Consider the following 22,649-nt stretch of genomic DNA (forward strand, 5'->3'; position numbering starts at 1 on the left):
GGGGGGGGGGAAAAGAGAGAGATCACGGGGGGGGGAAAAGAGAGAGATCACGGGGGGGGGAAAAAGAGAGAGATCACGGGGGGGGGAAAAGAGAGAGATCACGGGGGGGGGAAAAGAGAGAGATCACGGGGGGGGGAAAAGAGAGAGATCACGGGGGGGGGGAAAAGAGAGAGATCACGGGGGGGGGGAAAAGAGAGAGATCACGGGGGGGGAAGAGAGAGAGATCACGGGGGGGGGGAAAAGAGAGAGATCACGGGGGGGGGGAAAAGAGAGAGATCACGGGGGGGGGAATAAGAGAGAGATCACGGGGGGGGGAAAAGAGAGAGATCACGGGGGGGGGAAAAGAGAGATATCACGGGGGGGGGAAAAGAGAGAGATCACGGGGGGGGGAAAAGAGAGATATCACGGGGGGGGGAAAAGAGAGAGATCACAGGGGGGGGAAAAGAGAGAGATCACGGGGGGGGGAAAAGAGAGAGATCACGGGGGGGGGAAAAGAGAGAGATCACGGGGGGGGGAAAAGAGAGTGATCATGGGGGGGGAAAAGAGAGAGATCACGGGGGGGGGGGGAAGAGAGATCGCGGGGTATAATGTGGGGAACTGTGAGGTTATTCACTTTTGTCGGAAGAATAGAAAAACGGAATAATTATTTATATGGTGAGAAACTGTAAATGTTTATGTTCAGAGGGATTTAGGTGTCCTTGTACACAAAACACAGAACGTTAACATGCAGGTACAGCAAGCAATTAGAAAGGCAAATGGTATGTTGGTCTTTATTGCAAGGGGGTTGGAATACAAGAATAAGGAAGTCTTGCCACAATTGTACAGGGCTTTGGTGAGACCACACCTGGAATACTGTGTACAGTTTTGGTCTCCTTACTTAAAGAAGGATACACTTGCCTTAGAGGTGGTGCAACAAAGGTTCACTGGATTGATTCCTGGGATGAGAGGGTTGTACTATGAGGAGAGATTGTGTAGAATGGGCCTATACTCCCTGGAGTTTGGAAGAATCAGAGGTGATCTCATTGAAACATATAAGATTCTAAGATGGCTTGACAGGGTAGAAGCTGAGAGGCTGTTTTCCCTGGCTGGAGATTCTAGGATTAGGGCTCATAGTCTCATAAGGGGTCGGACATTTAGGACTGAGATGAGGAGGAATTTCTTCATTCAGAGGGTTGTGAATCTTTGGAATTCTCTACCCCGGAGGGCTGTGGATGCTCAGTCATTGAGTATATTCAAGACTGAGATCAATGGACTCTAAGGAAATTAAGGGATATGGGGATTGGATGGGAAAGTGGAGTTGAGGTCAAAGATCAGCCATGATCTTACTGAATGGTGGAGCAGGCTCGAGGGGCCATATGGCCTACTCCTGCTCCTATTTCTTATGCTCTTATGGGAGAGATCGCTGGGAGGGGGGGGGGGGGGGGGCGGGGACGAGACATCGTGGGGCCGGGCATCGTGGGGGGGTGGGGGAGGAAGATAGAGATCATGGGGGGGGGGGGCGGGCGGGGAGGAGACTGTCGGGGAAGGCCAGTATTAACTATACCCACCAATTTTTTGTCACCCGCAAATTTTGAAATTGTACTTCCGATTCGAAACACCACTTCCCACCTTTCGCCAGTCTGAGTAAACATCTTTAACCCCTACTCTCTGTTTTCTGTTTTGTAGCCAGCTTGCTATCCATTCTGCTACTTTCCCCCTGACTCCACAGGCACTGACTTTAGTCATGAGTCTACTATGTGGTACCTTATCGAAGACCTTTTGAAAATCCAGGTATATTACATCTACAGCATTACCCCTAACTATTCTTTCAGTTGTTTCTTCAAAGAATTCAATAAAGTTGGTCAATTCCCTTTTGGAATCTGTGCTGTTTATTCCTTATTACATTTTCGGTTTTTAGATGTTTTTCTATTACATCTTTGAGTAAAGGCGAGGGTTTAAACTAATTTGGCAGGGGGGTGGGCACCAGGATGAAACATTAGAGAGGAGAAACAAGGTGCACAGAAGACTGAGAGACAAATAGCAATAGAGGAAAAAATAATTCAGAAATAGGAGGGATCGGACAGGGGGCAAATGCGAGGCAGTCTAAGATGAATTTGGAGTGCATGTGCGTAAATGCATGAAGCGTGGTAAATAAGGTTGGTGAGCAGCAGGCATAAGTTGCCGCATGGGACTATGATATAGTAGCAATAACAGAGACCTGGCTCAAAGAAAGGGAGGATTGGGAACTTAATATTCCTGGCTACAAGGTATTCAGGAAAGAGAGGGAAGGAAAAAAAAAGAGGGGGTGGCAGTATTGATCAAAGAAACTATGTCAGCACTGGAAAGGGATGATGTAGTTGAGGGGTCAAAGGCAGAATCTCTTTGGTTAGAATTAAGGAATAGAAGAGCTATTACGCTACTGGGTGTATACTATAGGCCACCACATAGTGGGAAAGAGATAGAAGAGCAAATTTGCAGGCAAATTACAGAAAGATGCAAGAACTATAGAGTAGTGATAATGGGGGACTTCAATGATCCCAATATAGACTGGGGTAGGAATAGTGTGAAGGGCAAAGAGGGGGAGGAATTCCTGAAATGTATACAAGAGAACTTTCTTGATCAGTGTTCTCCAGCCCAAAGAGGAAGGAATCAGTGCTGGATCTAGTTCTGGGGAATGAAGTGGGGCAAATGGAGCAAGTGGAGCATGTTTCAGCAGGGGAGCATTTGGGGAACAGTGATCATAATATCATCAGGTTTAGAATAGTTAAGGAAAAGGACAAGCGTAAAAATACTTAACTGGAGGAGGTAAAATTTCAGTGAGTTAAAAGGGATCTGGCCCAGATGGATTGGAATCAAAAATTTGTAGGCAAAACAGTAATTGAACAATGGGAGGCCTTCAAGGAGGAAATGGTTTGGGAACAGAGTAAACACATTCCCGGGGGGGGAAAAGAAAGGGCGTCCAAAGCTGGAGCTCCCTGGCTGACTAAAGATTTAGAGATTAAAATGGAACAGAAAAAGGAGGTTTATGACAATGTGAGGTCCTAATAGAGTAGAGAATCAAGCTGAATACAGAAAGTACAGAAATCTAAAAAAGGGAATAAGAGGGGCAAAGAGAGAGTATAAGAATAGATCAGCGGTAACATAAAAGGGAACCCAAAAGTCTTTTATAAACATATAAATAGTAAAAGGATAGAAAAAAAGAGTGGAGCAGATTAGGGACAAAAAAGGAGATCTTCTTGTGGAGGCAGAAAGTATGGCTGAGGTACGAAATGAATACTTCGCATCTGTCTTCACTAGAGAAAAGAATGCTGCCAATGTAGTAGTAAAGGAAGATATAGTAGCGATTTTGGATGGGATGAAAATAGATAAAGAGGAGGTACTTAAATGGCTGGCAGTACTCAAAGTGGAAAAGTCACCCGGTCCAGATGGGATGCATCTTAGGTTACTGAGGGAAGTAAGGGTGGAAATTGCGGAAGCTCTGGCCACAATCATCCAATCCTTCTCAGGTATGGGGACGGTGCCAGAGAACTGGAAGATTGCAAATGTTACACACTGTTCAAAAAAGGGGAGAGGGATAAACCCGGCAATTACAGGCCAGTTAACCTAACGTGGTGGGGAAACTTTTAGAGACAATAATCTGGGAGAAAATTAATTGGCACTTGGAAATGTATGGGCTAATAAATGAAAATCAGCACGGATTTGTTAAAGGCAAATTGTGTTTGACTAACTTGATTGATTTTTTTAGTAACAGAGAGGATTGATATGGGTCGTGCGGTTGATCTATATATGGACTTTCAAAAGGCGTTTGATAAAGTACCACATAATAGACTTGTTAGCAAAATTAAAGCCTATGGGATTAATGGGACAGTGGCAGCGTGGATACAAAATTGGCCAAGGGACAGAAAGCAGAGAGTAGTGGTAAAGGGTTATTTTTCAGACTGGGGGGATGTTTACAGTGGTGCTCCCCAAGGTTTGTTTTTTTTTACGTATATTAATGACCTGGACTTGGGTATAATTTCAAAGTTTGCAGATGACATGAAAATTGGAAATGTAGTAAACAATGAGGAGGATAGTGACATACTTCAGAGGGAGACATAGATAGACTGGTGCAAAGGGCAGACACATGGCAGATGAAATTTAACGCAGAGAAGTGTGAAATGATTTGTTTCAGCAGGAAGAATGAGGAGAGGCAATATAAACGAAATCATAGAAACATAGAATGGTTACAGCACAGAAGGAGGCCATTTGGTACGTCGAGCCCATGCCGGCTCTTTGTGAGCAATACAGTTAGTCCCATTCCCCCATAGCACTGCAAAATTTTTCCTTTCAAGTATTTATTCAATTCCATTTTGAAAGCCACAATTGAATCTGCTTCCACCACACTTTCAGGCAGCACATTCCAGATCATAACTACTCGCTGTGTAAAAAAATTTTTCCTCAAGTCGCCTTTGCTTCTTTTGCCAATCACCTTAAATCTGTGTCCTCTGGTTCTCGACCATTCCACCAGTTTCTCCTCATTTACTTTATCTGAACCTTCATGATTTTGAACACTTCTATCAAATCTCCTCCTAACCTTCTCTGCTCTAAGGAGAACAATGCCAGCTTCACAAGTCTATCCACGTAACTGAAGTCCCTCATCCCTGGAACTATTCTAGTAAATCTTTTCTGCACCCTCTTTTAGGCTTTCACATTCTTCCTAAAGTGCAGTTCCCAGAATTGACACAATACTCCAGTTGTGGCTGAGCCAGTGTTTTATAAAGGTTCAACATAACTTCCTTTCTTTTGTACTTTATGGGCCCGATATTACAATGGCGGCGGGTTCGCGGCGGGGGGTTGATTGGGCGCGTGGGTAACGAGCCCGGTGAAATCAGTCTGCCCCGCGCGCAATCGCAGGCTGATTGGATCCACGTACCTGTTGTTCCGGGTTCCACGCTGCTAAGCTGCGCAGCGGGTGGACTGCGCATGCGCAGTAAGGTCTGTCAGCTGGAGGAGCTCTATTTAAAGGGGCAGTCCTCCACTGACTGATGCTGCAACAAATAGGAAAAATTACAGCATGAAGCAGCCCAGGGGGAAGGCTGCTCCCAGGTTTAATGATGCCTCACTCCAGCTCTTATTGGATGGAGTGAGGAGGAGGGGGAGGACAGAGATCTTCCCCCCGGCAGGCGGGAGGAAGCGGCCTGCCTCTGCCACCAAGGAGGCCTGGCTCGAGGTGGCAGAGGAGGTCACCAGCACCACCAACATATCGCCCACCTGCACACAGTGCAGGAGGCGCTGCAATGACCTAAGTAGGTCAGCCAAAGTGAGTACACTTACTCTTTCCCCTACACTCCGTCTGCCACATCACTGCCCCCACCCCACATCTCCTTCTGCACTGTCAACACTACTCTGTCACATCACCCCTCACACCCACTCAAACCTCATCCTCATCTTACCTGCACTTACTCACCTTGCCAGTACTCATCCCGCCACTACCACTCAACCCAATCCTCATACAATCTCATGGCTCTATCTCATACTCACCCTCTCATGCATCTCTTTCACGGTCAGCCTCACTCAACCTGCCACTACCTGTGCTGCAGCCACAGGGCATGCATCACACATGTGCAGCAGGCAGCCTAAGGCAAATGTGTCGTGAGCATTAGGGGATGCACAAGGGTGTTTGAGGGTTTGTCATGGTTTTTACTTATATTTAATTTCTGAGCAACTCACATCACATATTATATTGGCACCATTACTGTCACGTCTTTCTGAATCTTGTCTGATTTGTGCAATAATGCCCTTTCCTGAGGATCACAATGAAGACCCACAACTGATACCACCCATTGTGTCACTGCAGAGTGGGTGTAGGTGTATTTGCAGGGCTCTTTTGTGCAGACGACTGAGAGACGTCGGTGATGTCCCCGGTGGCACCCTGGAAAGATGCAGAGGAGAAGTTGTTGAGGGCAGTGGTGACTTTGACAGCTACAGGTAAGAAGATGGTGCTCGGGCCAGCCGGGAGCAGCTTGGCATGAAGGAGGCTGCAGATGTCCACGACTACATGTCGAGTAACTCTGAGCCTCTGTGTGCACTGCTGCTCAGAGAGGTCCAGGAAGCTGAGCCTCGGTCTGTGGACCCTGTGGCGAGGGTAGTGCCCTCTGCGACGCATCTCTCTCTGCGGTTGCCCTCCCTCCTGCTGTGCAGGTGGATGTGTCACAGCACTGTGTTGTGGAGCTCCACGTGTCAGGGGTAGACGGCATGGCCGGCGAGGCTAGTGATGCTGTTCGTCCTCCGAGGTGGTCACGACTGCAGCTATGGCGGCCCCCATCCGGAAGATGTACATCTGACGGGGTCCGCAAGGTAGGTACATGTGTCTGGACACTGGGGTAAGGTGGTGGAGGCCAAACTTTGTCCAAAGTGACAAAGTGGCCTCCTGCAATGAGTGAGTGTCTCCCCCCCCCGCCCCACCTGTCAAATGGACCTTTGCAGCTGCCACAGGCTGATGACTGCAACACGTCCATTTGAACTGGGAGTGTTTCCCCCAGTACAGGAAACAGTCCCAGTTGTTTGCAAAATCCCAACCCTCCTAAAATATCACGTTAATCAGGTCTCTAAACGACCTGAAATACCTAGATAAATACCTTAAGTGGCACCCGTCGGCTTTAATTGGGCTCCCGACCCGACCCGACCCGGGAATCCCCGATTTTCATAGCCCCCCCGCCAGGAACACACCCGATCGCGGGTGCTAAAATCTAGCCCTATGCCTCTATTTATAAATGTGATGTGGAGATGCCGGTGATGGACTGGGGTTGACAAATGTAAAGAATCTTACAACACCAGGTTATAGTCCAACTGGTTTATTTTAAAATCACAAACTTTCCGAGGGTTTCTCCTTCGTCAGGTGCACTCACCTGACGAAGGAGAAAGCCTCCGAAAGCTTGTGATTTTCAAATAAAACAGTTGGACTATAACCTGGTGTTGTAAGATTCCTTACATCTATTTATAAAGCCCAGGATCACATAAGCTTTTTAACCGCTTTCTCAACTTGTCCTGCCACGTTCAACGATTTGTGCACATATATCCCCAGGTCTCTCTATTCCTGCACCCACTTTAAAATTGTATCCTTTAGTTTATATTGCCACTCCTCATTCTTCCTGTCGGAATATATCACTTCGCACATCTCTGCGTTGAATTTCATCTGCCACGTGTCCGCCTATTCCACCAATCTATCAATGTCCTCTTGAAGTCTAATACTATCCTCCTCACTGTTCACTACACTTCCAAGTTTTGTATCATCTGCAATTTTTGAAATTGTGCCCTGTACACCCAAGTCCAAGTCATTAATATACATATAAAAAAAAAGCAGTGGTCCTCGTACTGACCCCTGGGGAACACCACTACAGTCCAAAAAAAAATGTTCACCACTACTGTCTGTTTCCTGTTAATTAGCCAATTTCATATCCATGCTGCCACTGCCCCTTTTATTCCCTGGGCTTCAATTTTGCTGACAGGCCAATTATATGGCGCTTTATCAAACACCTTTTGAAAGTCCATATACACAACAACAACAGCATTGCCCTCATCAGCCCTCTCTGTTACCTCATCAAAAAACTCAATCAAGTTAGTTGAACACGATTTGCCTGCTGGCTTTCCTTTATTAATCTACACGTGCAAGTGACTATTAATTTTGTCCCGGATTATCGTTTCTAAAAGCTTCCCCAACACCAAGGTTAAACTGACTGGCCTGTAGTTGCCGGGTTTATCCTTACACCCTTTTTTGAACAAGGGTGTAACATTTGCAATTCTCCAGTTCTCTGGCTCCACCCCCATATGGATTGGAAGATTATAGCCAGCACCTCTGCAATTTCCACCCTTACTTTCATCAGCAACCTAGAATGCATCCCATCCGGACCGGGTGACTAATCTACTTTAAGTACAGCCAGCCTTTCTAGTACCTCCTCTTTATCAATTTTTAGCCCATCCAGTATCTCAACGACCTCCCCTTTAACTGTGACCTAGGCAGCATCTTCTTCCTTGGTAAAGACAGATGCAAAGTACTCATTTTGTACCTCAGCCATATCCTCTGCGACGATGCGTGGATCTCCTTTTTGGACCCTAATCGGCCCCACCCCTCCTTTTACTACCCGTTTACTTTTTATATGCTTATAGAAGACTTTTGAATTCCCTTTTATGCTAACAACCAGTCTATTCTCATACTCTCTCTTTGCCCCTCTTATTTCATTTTTCACTTCCCCTCTGTTCTTTCTATATTCAGCATTGTTCTCAACTGTATTATCAACCTGACATCTATCATATACCCCCTTTTTCTGCTTCATCTTACTCACTATTTCTTTTGTCATCCAGGGAGCTCTGGTTTTGATTGCCCTACCTTTCCCCCTCATGGGAATGTATCTAGACTGTACCCGAACCATCTCCTCTTTAAAGGCCGCCCATTGTTCGATTACAGTTTTGCCTGACAGTCTTTTATTCCAATTTACCTAGGTCAGATCCATTCTCAATCCACTGAAATTGACCCTCATCCAATTAAGTATTTTTACTTGAGATTGCTCTTTGTACTTTTCCATAACTAATCTAAACCTTATGATACTATGATCACTGTTCCCTAAATATTCCCTCACTGACACTTGTTCCACTTGACCCACTTCATTCCCCAGAACTAGATCCAGCAATGCCTCCTTCCTTGTTTAGCCGGAAACATACTGATCAAGAAAGTTCTCCTGACCACATTTCAGAAATTCCTCCCCCTCTTTGTCCTTTACACTATAACTATCCCAGTCTATATTAGGATAGTTGAAGTCCCCCATTATCACTACTCTATAGTTCTTGTACCTGTCTGTAAATTCCCTGCAAATTTGCTCCTCTATATCCTTCCCACTAGTTGGTGGCCTATCGAATACACCTAGCAGTGTAATGGCGCTTCTATTATTTCTTAACTCTAAGCAAATAGATTCTGTCCTTGACCCCTCAAGGTCATCCTCTCCAACACTGCAATATTCTCCTTAATCAATACTGCCACCCCACCCCCTCCTTTTTTTCCTTCCCTGTCTTTCCTGAACGCCTTGAATCCAGGAATATTTAGTACCCAATCCTGCCCTTTTTTGAGCCAGGTCTCCGTTATCGCCATTGCATCATATTCCCATGTGGCTATTTGTGCCTGCAGCTCACCAACCTTATTTACCATGCACCGTGCGTTCACATACAAGCACTCTAAACCTATCTTAGACCTTTCCATATTCTCTCTTAATCTGATCCTACCGAATACTGTACTATTTCTTACTCTAGTGCAAGCTGTCTCCCCCAATCCTTTGTGCACCTTGTTTCTCCTTTCTAATGCTACATCCTGGTGCCCATCCCCCTGGACAGGAAGAATGAGAAGAGGCAATATAAACTAAATGGTACAATTTTAAAGGGAGTGTAGGAACAGAGAGACCTGGGAGGTGTTTCTACATAAATCTTTGAAGGTGGCCGGACAAGTTGAGAAGACTGTTAAAAAAGCATATGGGATCCTTGGCTTTATTAATAGAGACATAGAGTACATCAGCAAGGAAGTTATATTGAACCTTTATAGAACACTGGCTAGGCCTCAGCTGGAGTATTGTGTTCAATTCTGGGCACCACACTTTAGGAAGGATGTCAAGGCATTAGAGAGTGCAGAAGAGATTTACTCCAATGGTACTAGGGATGAGGGATTTCAGTTATGTGGAGAGACTGGAGAAGCTGGACTTGTTCTCCTTAGAGCAGAAGTTAAGAGGAAATTTGATATTGGTGTTCAAAATCATGAACGGTTTTGATAGAGTAAATAAGGAAAAACTGTTTCCAGTGGCAGAAGAGTCGGTAACCAGAGGGCACAAATTTAAGGTGATTGGTAAAAGAACCAGAGGAAAAAAAAATTACATAGCGAGTTGTGATCTGTAATGCACTGCCTGAAAGGGTGGTGGAAGTAGATTCAATCGTAACTTTCAAAAGATAATTGGATAAATACTTGAAGGGACAAAATTTGGGGCTATGGGGAAAGAGCAGGGGAGTGGGACTAATTGGATAGCTTACCAAAGAGCCAGTGCAGGCACAATGGGTCGAATGGCCTCCTTCTGTGCTGATTCAGTCCATGATTCTGTGAAAAATTCCATTATCTTTCCTGCCACCAACGGTAAGCTAACTGGTCTATAGTTCCCTGGACTTGTTCTATCTCACGTTTTAAATATAGGAATTACATTAGCTGTTTGCTGATCCTCTGGCACTATTCCATTTTCTAATGAGTTTTTATATATTTTTTAATAGAGCCTCTGCTATCTCTTTCCTTGCTTCTTTTAGTATGCGCAGATGCAATCCATCTGGGGCAGGGGTTTTATCCTCTAAGTTTGACTAGTTTTTCAATTATATTCCTCTTTTCTATCTTAAATATCTTTTTTGATCTCTACTTCTAATGTCATGTCCACCTTGTTAGTCTCCCAAGTAAATACTGAGGCAAAGTAATTATTCAATATTTCTGCCATTGCGCTTTAATTACCTGTGAGTTTATCTTGTGCATCCCTTAGTGGCTGTATTCCTATCCTGATTTTCCTTTTGTTATTCATTTGTCTATAGAATACTTTACTATTTGTTTTTAAATTCCTTGATAATTTAATTTCATAGTTCTTCTTTGCCTTCCTAATTGTTTTTTTGACTTCTTTGCTAACCTCTTTGTATTCCCATTTGCCCCCTCTCCTTTATTGTCTCTGTACTTACCGTATGCCTTTTTTTTCAGTTTCAATTTTGCTTTTATCTCTTTATTCATAGATGCTGTTTCATTATTGGACAGTTTGCTCTTGTTTTCATAGCAGAATATATTTCTCCTGAGCTCTATTGCTCAAGTTTTTAAATATTTCCCACTGCTATTCTATATCTTTGTTTGTCAATATTTTTTCTAGTTTATCTACCCTTGTTCCATTCTCATCCACTCAAAATAAGCTTGTTTCCAATCTATTACTTTGGTCTTTGTCTTACAATTATGTCTTTACACTTAGTCTTTCTCAATCGTTATCTTAAACCTTATTATATTGTGATCACTATTTCCTAGATGTTCCTCTACGCTTACTTCTCATCTGCTCTGGTTCATTATTAAGTGATATATGGCAATAAGCTTGTCTTGATACTGTTGTGCATGTACACTGGAAATTATAACATAAGTTTAAGTTCTTCTCACCTTGTCTGTGACATGTCGTGATCTGCAAACATCTAAACAAAGAAACAAAAAAATGAGAAGCATAAAAAAAGCTATATCAGTCACTGCCCTGTGATTTTGAGAAAATTCTGTGTTTTGGTCCTCAATCCCAATTGTACCTGTAAATCCACCAAAGCTCTCTTTCACTTGTTTGCCTTTTAATTGATAACAGAAATATCAAAAAGATCACTCCTAAGTCATCATAATATTCAGTTAAAAGTCTAACACAGTTCCTTCAAACAGTTTGATTCCTATACAATTGCTTTACTTATAATGTTTCTTACTTTCATTAGTGTGAAATACACAAAATTGTTTCTTTCATATTATACAGCAACTAGAAAGATGAACAAATTAATAAGCTAGTAATATAATTCCGATCATACAATTACAAATAGATATTTTAGCAACTGTCCATCTCCTTTTTCTGCCTATGATTAATTATTTTTCTTCTGCACATGAGAAGTTATGATATTATTTATTAGGTGACTTTTAATTTCTGCTGGGGAGTTAAAGAAGTGAGGCTTACCTGTATTTCTATCTCACACCAATTTTAACTCATTATACTTTGGCCTCAAAATTCCAGCCCACTTTCAGGGACCTCAAATTTGACTCTAGAGCAAATTGGCGTAGAAATCACTTATACCAGTTTTTCATCCCAAATGTGATTTGGCTCTTTCTGCAATTCGGCCACTGTGTTGTCATGCATCTAACTACCAAATATTGAAATGATGGCCAGCGGTGCTGCAGGTTTGGATTTCCTGGATTTATACTCATAATATGCATTACTGGTAAGTCAGAATGAAAATATAAGGCACAGCTGTTACCAGTTTCAGCTACAACTGGTGGAAGTGAGAGGTTTTAAAACCTGAAGACTGTTGAAAGTTTGAGTAGGATTCGCTGCAGCTGGGAACAACTTCTGGAGCAAATATTTTGGCATTCAGCCTGAGCATCCTTGGACTTGCTTCTGACTGCCTGTGGGAGTGTGAGACCACTGAAAGATTTTGACCGCCCCCTCCCCCTCCACCCACAATTAAAGCTTCTCAGGAACAGGTATAGCGTTCCCTAAGGACTTACGCCATTATCATGGAGCAAGAGGAGCAGAAGAGGATGAAAGAAAGGAGAGTGGAGTAGCATCTAAGGATGTGCCCCATAAGATATTACTCTCCCAAAAAATATACAGGTAACGCAAGTCCTATGAAGACATTAATGAGCAGATGTATGTTAGGAGAATGAGCTTCATCAAGAACAATAGGGCTGGTTTGCCAGCCTCTGCATGTGGAACTGCCCACATAGCTCTGTCTATGGCTGTGAAGGTGACAATTGCACTCCACCTTTATGGCACTGAGTCATTCCAGGCAGCCAAGGGGATCTCTGAATGACCATCCAGGGTGCTCTCCAGTCACGTGATGGAGTCTCCTGTTGAATGAGTCTCAGTTGTTATGAGGGCGCTAATGGGAGAAAAACCCGATCCTGGACCCGCATATTTGGCTGCACAGACATGTATTTGTCCGGTGACTGATGCACTTTTCAGGAGAGCTGGGGAATTCATTCAGGTTACCAGCAAAGCAAATCAGCAGGAAGATAGAGCCATTCAGTTTTAGGGCGTTGCTGGCTTTCCCGGGGCCTCGGGTGCAATAGATAGCACCTATGTTGCTTTGTGAGCTCCTACTGTTAACCCCTTCAAATTCCTCAACAGAAAGGACTTCCACTCGCTGATTGTGCAGATTGTGTGTGACAACATGCAAAAGATACTGCACATCAACATGAGATTTGTAAAAGTTGCCTAGTTGCATTTATTCTTTGGAATTCGGCCCTCCCCATGGATTAGAAAGAAGTTGCATGACCTGAAAATGAGCATGAAAGTAAGCACAGCCATTATACTAATGCATGAAAAAACTGAAATGTAGAAAGGCTTAGAAATACAGTTATTAGATGTCAGCATGAGGAAACTGATGAGCATTGTGAAATTTCACAAACATTGAGGATTAGCACAAATGTATCTAAACTGCAGTTTCAAGAAATGTAAATAGTGGTAGGTATAGTGGTGTGTCAGTTACTTGTCTTTAAAAGAAGAACCGCAGGAAAGCACACGGAAATTGAAAATCAGGAAGACTGATGCTTTTATTTTTGTCTATTACAAAAAGCGCTTACTTCCATCACTGCAACACAAACTACTTCTGCCTCTGCTTTGCCCTCACTCTCACCAAATCCCTTATCCACACCATCATAACCTCAAGCCTTTACTTCTCCAATGCCCTCTATGGTGACTTTCTAACCTTCATAAATTCCAAATTATCCACAACTGCCCACCTCATGTCTTGCACGAAGATATGCTCTCCATCCTTCCCGAAAGACTTGGCACCAGCTCATATTGTACTCTTTGAAGTTCCTTGGGATGTTTTTCTACATCAAAGGTGCTACATAACAAGTTTTTTTAAAAATTCGTTCATGGGATGTGGGCGTCGCTGGCGAGGTCGGCATTTTTTGCCCATCCCTAATTGCCCTTGAGAAGGTGGTGGTGAGCCGCCTTCTTGAACCGCTGCAGTCCGTGTGGTGAAGGTTCTCCCACACTGCTGTTAGGAAGGGAGTTCCAGGATTTTGACCCAGCGATGATGAAGGAACGGCAATATATTTCCAAGTCGGGATGGTGTGTGACTTGGAGGGGAACATACAGGTGGTGTTGTTCCCATGTGCCTGCTGCCCTTGTCCTTCTAGGTGGTAGAGGTCACGGGAGGTGCTGTCGAAGAAGCCTTGGCGAGTTGCTGCAGTGCATCCTGTGGATAGTACACACTGCAGCCACAGTGTGCCGGTGGTGAAGGGAGTGAATGTTTAGGGTGGTGGATGGGGTGCCAATCAAGCAGGCTGCTTTGTCCTGGATGGTGTCGAGCTTCTTGAGTGTTGTTGGAGTTGCACTCATCCAGGCAAGTGGAGAGTATTCAATCACACTCCTGACTTGTGCCTTGTAGATGGTGGAAAGCCTTTGGGGAGTCAGGAGGTGAGTCACTTGCCGCAGAATACCCAGCCTCTGACCTGCTCTTGTAGCCACAGTAATTATGTGGCTGGTCCAGTTAAGTTTCTGGTCAATGGTGACCCCCAGGATGTTGATGGTGGGGGATTCGGCGATGTTAATGCCGTTGAATGTCAAGGGGACGTGGTTAGACTCTCTCTTGTTGGAGATGACAATTGTAAACAATTTTACAACACCAAGTTATAGTCCAGCAATTTTATTTTAAATTCACAAGCTTTCGGAGGCTTCCTCCTTCCTCAGGTGAACGTTTGTTGGAAATGAAATCCTCGAAATGAAATCGCATTTATAATTCACAGAACAATGCTTGGTGATTACAGACAGTTTTTTCAACTGCCCGTTGCCAAGGCAATCAGTGTGCAGACAGACAGGTGTTACCTGCAAGGTCTCCGAATATACAAATCACCAAAAAAACACAACAAACAAAAAACAAGATAGAAAAGACAGCAACTGACCCGTTATATTAAAAACAGATAACATTTGTTCGCTGGTGGGGTAACGTGTAGCGTGACATGAACCCAAGATCCCGGTTGAGGCCGTCCTCATGGGTGCGGAACTTGGCTATCAATTTCTGCTCGACGATTTTGCGTTGTCGTGTGTCTCGAAGGCCGCCTTGGAGTACGCTTACCCGAAGGTCGGTGGCTGAATGTCCTTGACTGCTGAAGTGTTCCCCGACTGGGAAGTGTCACGCTACACGTTACCCCACCAGCGAACAAATGTTATCTGTTTTTAATATAACGGGTCAGTTGCTGTCTTTTCTATCTTTTTTTTGTTTGTTGTTTTTTTTTGGTGATTTGTATATTCGGAGACCTTGCAGGTAACACCTGTCTGTCTGCACACTGATTGCCTTGGCAACGGGCAGTTGAAAAAACTGTCTGTAATCACCAAGCATTGTTCTGTGAATTATAAATGCGATTTCATTTCGAGGATTTCATTTCCAACAAACGTTCACCTGAGGAAGGAGGAAGCCTCCGAAAGCTTGTGAATTTTAAAATAAAATTGCTGGACTATAACTTGGTGTTGTAAAATTGTTTACAATTGTCAACCCCAGTCCATCACCGGCATCTCCACATTGTTGGAGATGGTCATTGCCTGGCACTTGTCTGGCGCGAATGTTACTTCCCACATATCAGCCCAAGCCTGGATGTTGTCCAGGTCTTGCTGCATGCGGGCACGGACTGCTTCATTATCTGAGGGGTTGCGAATGTAACTGAACATTGTGCAATCATCAGCGAACATCCCCATTTCTGACCGTATGATGGAGGGAAGGTCATTGATGAAGCAGCTGAAGATGGTTGGGCCTGGGACACTGCCCTGAGGAGCTCCTGCAGCAATGTCCTGGGGCTGAGATGATTGGCCTCCAACAACCACTACCATCTTCCTTTGGGCTTGGTATCACTCCAGCCACTGGAGAGTTCTCCCCCTGATTCCCATTGACTTCAATTTTACTAGGGCTCCTTGGTGCCACACTCGGTCAAATGCTGCCTTGATGTCAAGGGCATCTCACCTCACCTCTGGAATTCCAATTGCAATTAGGGATGGGCAATAAATGCTGGCCTCGCCAGCGACGCCCACATCCCGTGAACGAATTTTTTAAAAAATTGGCTGAAGACTGGCTTCTGTGATGGTGTGGACATCGGGAGGAGGCCGAGATGGATCATCCACTCGGCATTCTGGCTGAAGATGGTTGCAAACCATTCAGCTTTGTCTTTTGCACTCATGTGCTGGACTCTGCCTTCATTGAGGATGGGAATGTTTACAAAGCCTCCTCCTCCCGTTAGTTGTTTAATTGTCCACCACCATTCACGACTGGATGTGGCAGGACTGCAGTGCTTTGATCTGATCCGTTGGTTGTGGAATCGCTTCGCTCTGGCTGTGGCATGTTGCTTCTGCTGTTTAGCATGCATGTAGTCCTGAGTTGCAGCTTCACCAGGTCGGCACCTCATTTTTAGGTACGCCTGGTGCTGCTCCTGGCATGCTCTTCTACACTCCTCATTGAACCAGGATTGATCCCCTGGTTTGTTGGTAATGGTAGAGTGAGGAATATGCCGGACCATGAGGTTACAGATTGTGCCGGAATACAATTCTGCTGCTGCTGATGGCCCACAGCGCCTCATGGATGCCCAGTTTTGAGCTGCTAGATCTGTTCTGAATCTATCCCATTTACCACGGTGGTAGTGCCACACAACACATTGGATGGTGTCCTCAGTGCGAAGACGGGACTTCATCTCCAAGAGGACTGTGCGATGGTCTCTCCTACCAATACTGTCATGGACAGATGCATCTGAGAAAGGTAGATTGGAAAGGACGAGGTCTAGTAGGTTTTTCCCTCGTGTTGGTTCGTTCAGCACCTGCCGCAGGCCCAGTCTGGCAGCTATGTCCTTCAGGACTCGGCCAGTTCGGTCAGTAGTGGTGCTACCGAGCCACTCTTGGTGATGGACATTGAAGTCCCCCACCCAGAGTACATTCTATGCCCGTGCTACCCTCAGTGCTTCCTCCAAGTGGTGTTCAACATGGAGGAGGACTGATTCGTCAGCTGAGGGAGGGCGGCAGGTGGTAATCAGCAGGAGGTTTCCTTGCCCATGTTTGACCTGATGCCTTTAGATTTCATGGGGTCCTGAGTCAATGTTGAGGACTCCCAGGGCCACTCCCTCTTGACTGTATATCACTGTCCTGCCACCTCTGGTGGGTCTGTCCTGCCGGTGGGACAGGACACACCCAGGGATGGTGATGCAAGAGTCAGGGACGTTGGCTGAAAGGTATGATTCTGTGAGTATGGTTATGTCAGGCTGTTGCTTGACTAGTCTGTGGGACAGCTCTCCCAATTTTGGCACAAGTCCCCAGATGTTCGTGAGGATGACTTTGCAGGGTCGACTGGGCTTGGTTTGCCTTTGTCGTGTCCGGTGCCTCGTGGTTCGATGCCGGGTGGTCCGTCTGGTTTTATTCTTATTGTGACTTTTTTTAGTGAGATTTTACAACTGAGTGGCTTGCTAGGCCATTTCAGAGGGCAAGCATACCAAAAGGACAAAAAAACATTTGATAGCCACCAGCTGGAGTAAATAACTCCGGTCTCTAAACATTTAGTTTCACAATGAATCTGGCATTGTCAGTTAACTGGCATTAACAAGACCTAAATTACCGTTACTGTGGGCCATCAGCAGCATCAGAATTTTTAAAGAGAATTTTGTTAATGCTTCAGATATCTTTTTGAAAATGGGAACAAAACTCTCAACAGCACAAAAAACAAATACTCTATTCATTTGTGCTTTGCACAAAGACTTCCTCTATAAATATTGAATATTATCTAATTTAGACCAGAGAGTCTTTTCCTGGAAATGCTCAAAATGCATCACTTAATCCATCACCCAGCTCTGATACCGAGCATCAGTCATGTCCTCCCACACAACTGTTTTGGCATACACCTGCTGTAGTTCATCGGAACGGCTAGAAATTGGGCTCAGACCTGGATCTGCCAAGTCTTGTTCCTTCATTCTTGCTGGGTCAAAATCCTGGAACTCCCTACCTAATAGCACTATGGGAGCATCTTCGCCACATGGACTGCAGCGGTTCAAGAAGGCGGCTCACCACCACCTTCTCAAGGGCAACTAGGAATAGGCAATTAATGCTGGCCTTGTTAGCAATGCCCATATCCCGAGAACAAATGTAAAGACAAACACAGGTAAAATAAAATACAATAAAATTATGCATTCAATAGAGCTTTTTTTAACCATCTGTTTTTGAGACACCTGCGCAATTCATTTTCTAATTAATTATAATCATAATGTGCACAGGTAATATCTTACCACGACTGTAGCATGATGGAGAAGCAGTACTTGGCCTGGCCCTTGCGCTTCTGTCAAAAGATGAGCATGATAGCGATGATGTGTTCTTTTTCTCTGACTGACTTCTGTCACACTAATAAAAACAAAAAGTGTTTTGTAATCATAATGATGACATTTTTATGTTATATTTCTAAATTTTGACAAACAATACATCTGTGATGCAATCAGGCCAATCTCTGATTCAATTTTCATGCATCAACCTCACCAACCTTACTGCTTAATGAATTATCTTGTTGGTAACCTGAGCAACAAGATGTGGCTTGATAAGATAACTTACTAGTAATGCCACAAAGGCTAAACCTTTAAAAGAGGGCAATATCCTATCATATAGGTCCAATCTCACTTGTATCATAAAAGTAAATCTTCCACCACCACAATATTGTGTATGATAGTATTGTATTTCAAAACAATCGTAGCATCAAAAGGGTCGTCAAAAATATGTTGCTCTGGCTAGTACATTTTCCCCATGTCCAATAATGCTTCTATTTCTTTTCCAATGAGACATGAAAAATAATAATTCTTTTGGTACCCATTTTTCTGTTATTTTCATAACACACTTTATATTTAGTGTAAAAACTATGTAGCCTTGCCACCATTCTGATATACTCCTGCTGTAGTTCTACTGAACGGCTAGAATCTCTGCTTAGACCTGGAAATGCCAGGTCTCGAGAAAGCACTGAAGTACTTGCCTGACTCAGAGCCGAAAGCATTACCACTGAGTGAAGGCTGGAACTCATACCTCTAAGTAGTATCTCAATTGGATTTTTCTGTTATAAAGCTACCTATCACACAGTTATGCCTAGAGCTGTGCATTTCTACCACCAGATGGCTGTAAACTTCAGAAGCTGCAGATTGTCATACTTATACCTACAGCAGTACTATTTAGACAGCCTTACAACACCTTCCTCCTGGATAACATTAATTTTGGAACAACTACTCATCATTTTCTTCTTCCCTTGCTTAAGTTTCTCACCTTTTTACGGTTAAGTAAATGATTCATGAAACTTTTCAGAGTGTTTTTCTCCTTTTGAGATAGATTTTGCAAGCTCTTTTTGCTACCTCCCCCTGCTCCACAGAACTGGAGTGTCTTCATCCAGCTTCTGTGTGAGTGCCTAAATAGTTCTTATTTGAATATTTTCTTCAGCAGAAGCTCTGGCTTCTGTTTCTCAGTTTTGTGTGCCGCCTAACTGCGGGGTTTTTGGTGCCTGTGAGTTCTACTACTGTAGCTGCTTCCCCTTTGTCAGTCTTTTAGTACACTGTTGGCATTTGTTAGCTTAGTATAATGCAGTTTCCAACATGCACCACTTTTGGGGGGAGGGGCGCATCTCTTGTTTCTCTTTTGTATGTACTCAGGGAAATTTGATTTATCCTGATTGTGGGTAATACCATGGGAGATCCACTTGCCTTATGTTATAAATGATTGAGCCACGATGACTAGGTGTGGAATTTGTGAAGTCTGATTTGAAGAACCTATCTAACATATTTGCTGTATCCTGATCTTGCACAGTCTTTTTTCCAAACATAAACTTTTTAATGGACTTATCGGGTCTTTCACAGTCCATCTACTTTGGCATTTCCTACAATCTATCTTTCAATTGACCTCTCACCACTTTTAATACTCCTTTTAGTTACCCTCAACCGAGTTTTGTATGAATCCCAGTCCTCACTCCTCCAGTACCTCATCGAAGTTGCTCTTCTTCGATCTCGAAATGAGAAAAACACTCAGGAAATTTCATAAATCATTTAAACATAAAAAGGTGGGAAACTGAAGCAAGGGAAGAAGAAAATGGTGAGTAGTTGTTCTGAACTTACTGTTATCCAGGAGGAAGGTTTAATCATGGGAGGCATCACAGCCAAGTCCGACCCTGTCCTTACCCAACATTCACAAATGCATCCCTTCAACAGTGGGTTGCTAGATCAGCAGGGGGAATGTTGGCTGACTTTCTCCTCCCTAAAACAGAGGCACGAGGCCAATTGTAGGCACAGTTGGGATCAGCTAACAAAACACAAACTACGATTGAACCTGGGACCTTCCTAATCCCATTGTATGAACCAGCTAAATAATTGGAGAGCCTCGTTCATGTTTTTGTGGTTTATTACATTTGTGACAATCTTTTAACAGCAATATAACACTGCTAAGACACCAAAGGGGTTAATAGTAAAAAAAATATCTTTGGCACGTTTTTCCTCTTCTACATACTGCTCTTCAATGACATCGATGTACACATGGGGACTATATCGAGCTCTAATGCTCCTGTCTTTGTGCTGTCTGACATTCAAACATGGATGAATGAAACCTTTCTCCAGCTTAATACTGGCAAGGCTGCAGCCATTCTGTTTATCACCTACCTAAAACTGCACTCACCCCCTCCCTGGCAGCTTGCTCAGGCTGAACCACACTGGGCTCGATATTGACAGGGCTGCGGGTTCGCGGCGGGGGAGCTATTGGGCGCGTGGGTAACACACCCGGTGAAATCAGTCTGCCCCGTGCGCGATTGCAGCCTGATTGGATCCACTTACCTGGTCTTCCGGGTTCCCCGCTGCTGATCTGTGTGTCAGGCGGACTGCGCATGCGCAGTAAGGTCTGTCAGCTGGAGGAGCTCTATTTAAAGGGGCAGTCCTCCACTGACTGATGCTGCAACAAATAGGAAAAAATACAGCAAGGAACAGCCCAGGGGGAAGGCTGCTCCCAGGTTTAATGATGCCTCACTCCATGTATCATTAGATGGGTGAGGAGGAGGGGGAGGACAGAGATCTTCCCCCCCGGCGGGCGGGAGGAAGCGGCCTGCCTCTGCCACCAGGAAGGCCTGGCTCGAGGTGGCAGAGGAGGTCACCAGCACCACCAACATATCGCCCATCTGCACACAGTGCAGGAGGCGCTGCAATGACCTAAGTAGGTCAGCCAAAGTGAGTACACTTACTCATTCCCCTACACTCTGTCTGCCACATCACTGCCCCCACCCCACATCTCCTTCTGCACTGCCAACACTACTCTGTCACATCACCCCTCACACCCACTCAAACCTCATCCTCATCTTACCTGCACTTACTCACCTCGCCAGTACTCATCCCGCCACTACCACTCAACCCAATCCTCATACAATCTCATGGCTCTATCTCATACTCACCCTCTCATGCATCTCTTTCACGGTCAGCCTCACTCAACCTGCCACTACCTGTGCTGCAGCCACAGGGCATGCATCACATATGTGCAGTAGGAAGCGTAAGGCAAAAGTGTTGTGAGCATGAAGGGGATGCACAAGGGTGTTTGCGGGTTTGTCATGGTTTTTACTTACATTTAATTTCTGATCAACTCACATCACTACTGCCACATCTTTGCGAATCTTGTCTGGTTTGTGCAATAATGCCCTTTCCTGAGGATCACTATGAAGACCCACACCTGATGCCACCCATTGTGTCACTGCAGAGTGGGCGTAGGTGTATTTGCAGGGCTCTTTTGTGCAGACGACTGAGAGACGTCATCGATGTCCCCGGTGGCACCCTGGAAGGATGCGGAGGAGAAGTTGTTGAGGGCAGTGGTGACTTTGACAGCGACAGGTAAGAAGATGGTGCTCGGGCCAGCCGGGAGCAGCTCGGCATGAAGGAGGCTGCAGATGTCCACGACTACATGTCGAGTGACTCTGAGCCTCCGTGTGCACTGCTGCTCAGAGAGGTCCAGGAAGCTGAGCCTCGGTCTGTGGACCCTGTGGCGAGGGTAGTGCCCCCTGCGACGCATCTCTCTCTGCGGTTGCCTTCCCTCCTGCTGTGCAGGTGGATGTGTCACAGCACTGTGTTGTGGAGCTCCACGTGTCAGACGTGGACGGCTTGGCCGGCGAGGCTGGTGATGCTATTCGCCCTCCGAGGAGGTCATGACTGCAGCTACGGCGGCCCCCATCCGGAAGATGTACATCTGAGGGGGTCCGCAAGGTAGGTACATGTCTCTGGACCCCGGGGTAAGTGTGCAAGTTGGTGAATTTGATTGTCAGGAGGAGGGTGATGGAGGCCAAACATTGTCCAACGTGACAGAGTGGCCTCCTGCAATGAGTGAGGGTCTCCCCCCACCACCTGTCAAATGGACCTTTGCAGCTGCCACAGGCTGATGGCTGCAACACGTCCATTTCAACTAGGAGAGTTTCCTCCAGTATGGGAAACAGTCCCAGTTGTTTCTAAAATCCCACCCCTCCTGAAATAGTCCCTTAATCAGGTCTGATAATGACCCGAAATAGCAAGGCAAATACTCTTAAGTGGCATCCCGCCGGCTTTAATTGCCTGTGGGAGTCCCACATGCGGGGGCTGCACGCGCATGTCGGCGCGTCTGTGGGGAACCCGGAAGTGGGCAGGTTGGAGCTGGGCTCCCGGCCTGCTCCGGGAATCCCCGATTTTCGGAGCCCCCCCGCCAGGAACGCACCCGACCGCGGGTGCTAAAATGGAGCCCACTGTGTCCAATCCTGGTGTACAGTTTGACCCTGAGCTTAGCTTCAAACCCCATATTCTACCAATTGCCAAGTCTGCCTATTTCCACCTCCACAACATTGCCCATCTCCACCCTTACCTCACCTCTACTACTACTGAAACGTTCACCTATGCCTTTGTCACCTCAAGGCTT

General features: G+C 45.2%; 1 protein-coding gene across 8 annotated transcripts in view; it reads right to left on the bottom strand.

The window, feature by feature from the left end:
• Positions 1 to 22,649, bottom strand: part of spata6l (spermatogenesis associated 6-like) — a 90,211-nt gene that overhangs the window by 28,715 nt on the left and 38,847 nt on the right. For 6 of the 8 annotated variants that reach the window (XM_067983287.1, XM_067983290.1, XM_067983291.1 and 3 more), the window contains 2 exons: positions 18,005 to 18,116; positions 11,159 to 11,190 (listed from right to left, as the gene is read on the bottom strand). In XM_067983287.1, coding sequence (XP_067839388.1) covers positions 11,159 to 11,190; positions 18,005 to 18,116 — 144 coding nt within the window. Of the gene's footprint in view, positions 1 to 11,158; positions 11,191 to 13,378; positions 13,594 to 18,004; positions 18,117 to 22,649 lie in introns of those variants that run through there. The other 2 variants (XR_010962711.1, XM_067983294.1) reach the window with 2 other exon arrangements.

This window comes from Heptranchias perlo, chromosome 4 (genome assembly GCF_035084215.1).
Source record: "Heptranchias perlo isolate sHepPer1 chromosome 4, sHepPer1.hap1, whole genome shotgun sequence".
NCBI classification, from domain to species: domain Eukaryota; kingdom Metazoa; phylum Chordata; class Chondrichthyes; order Hexanchiformes; family Hexanchidae; genus Heptranchias; species Heptranchias perlo.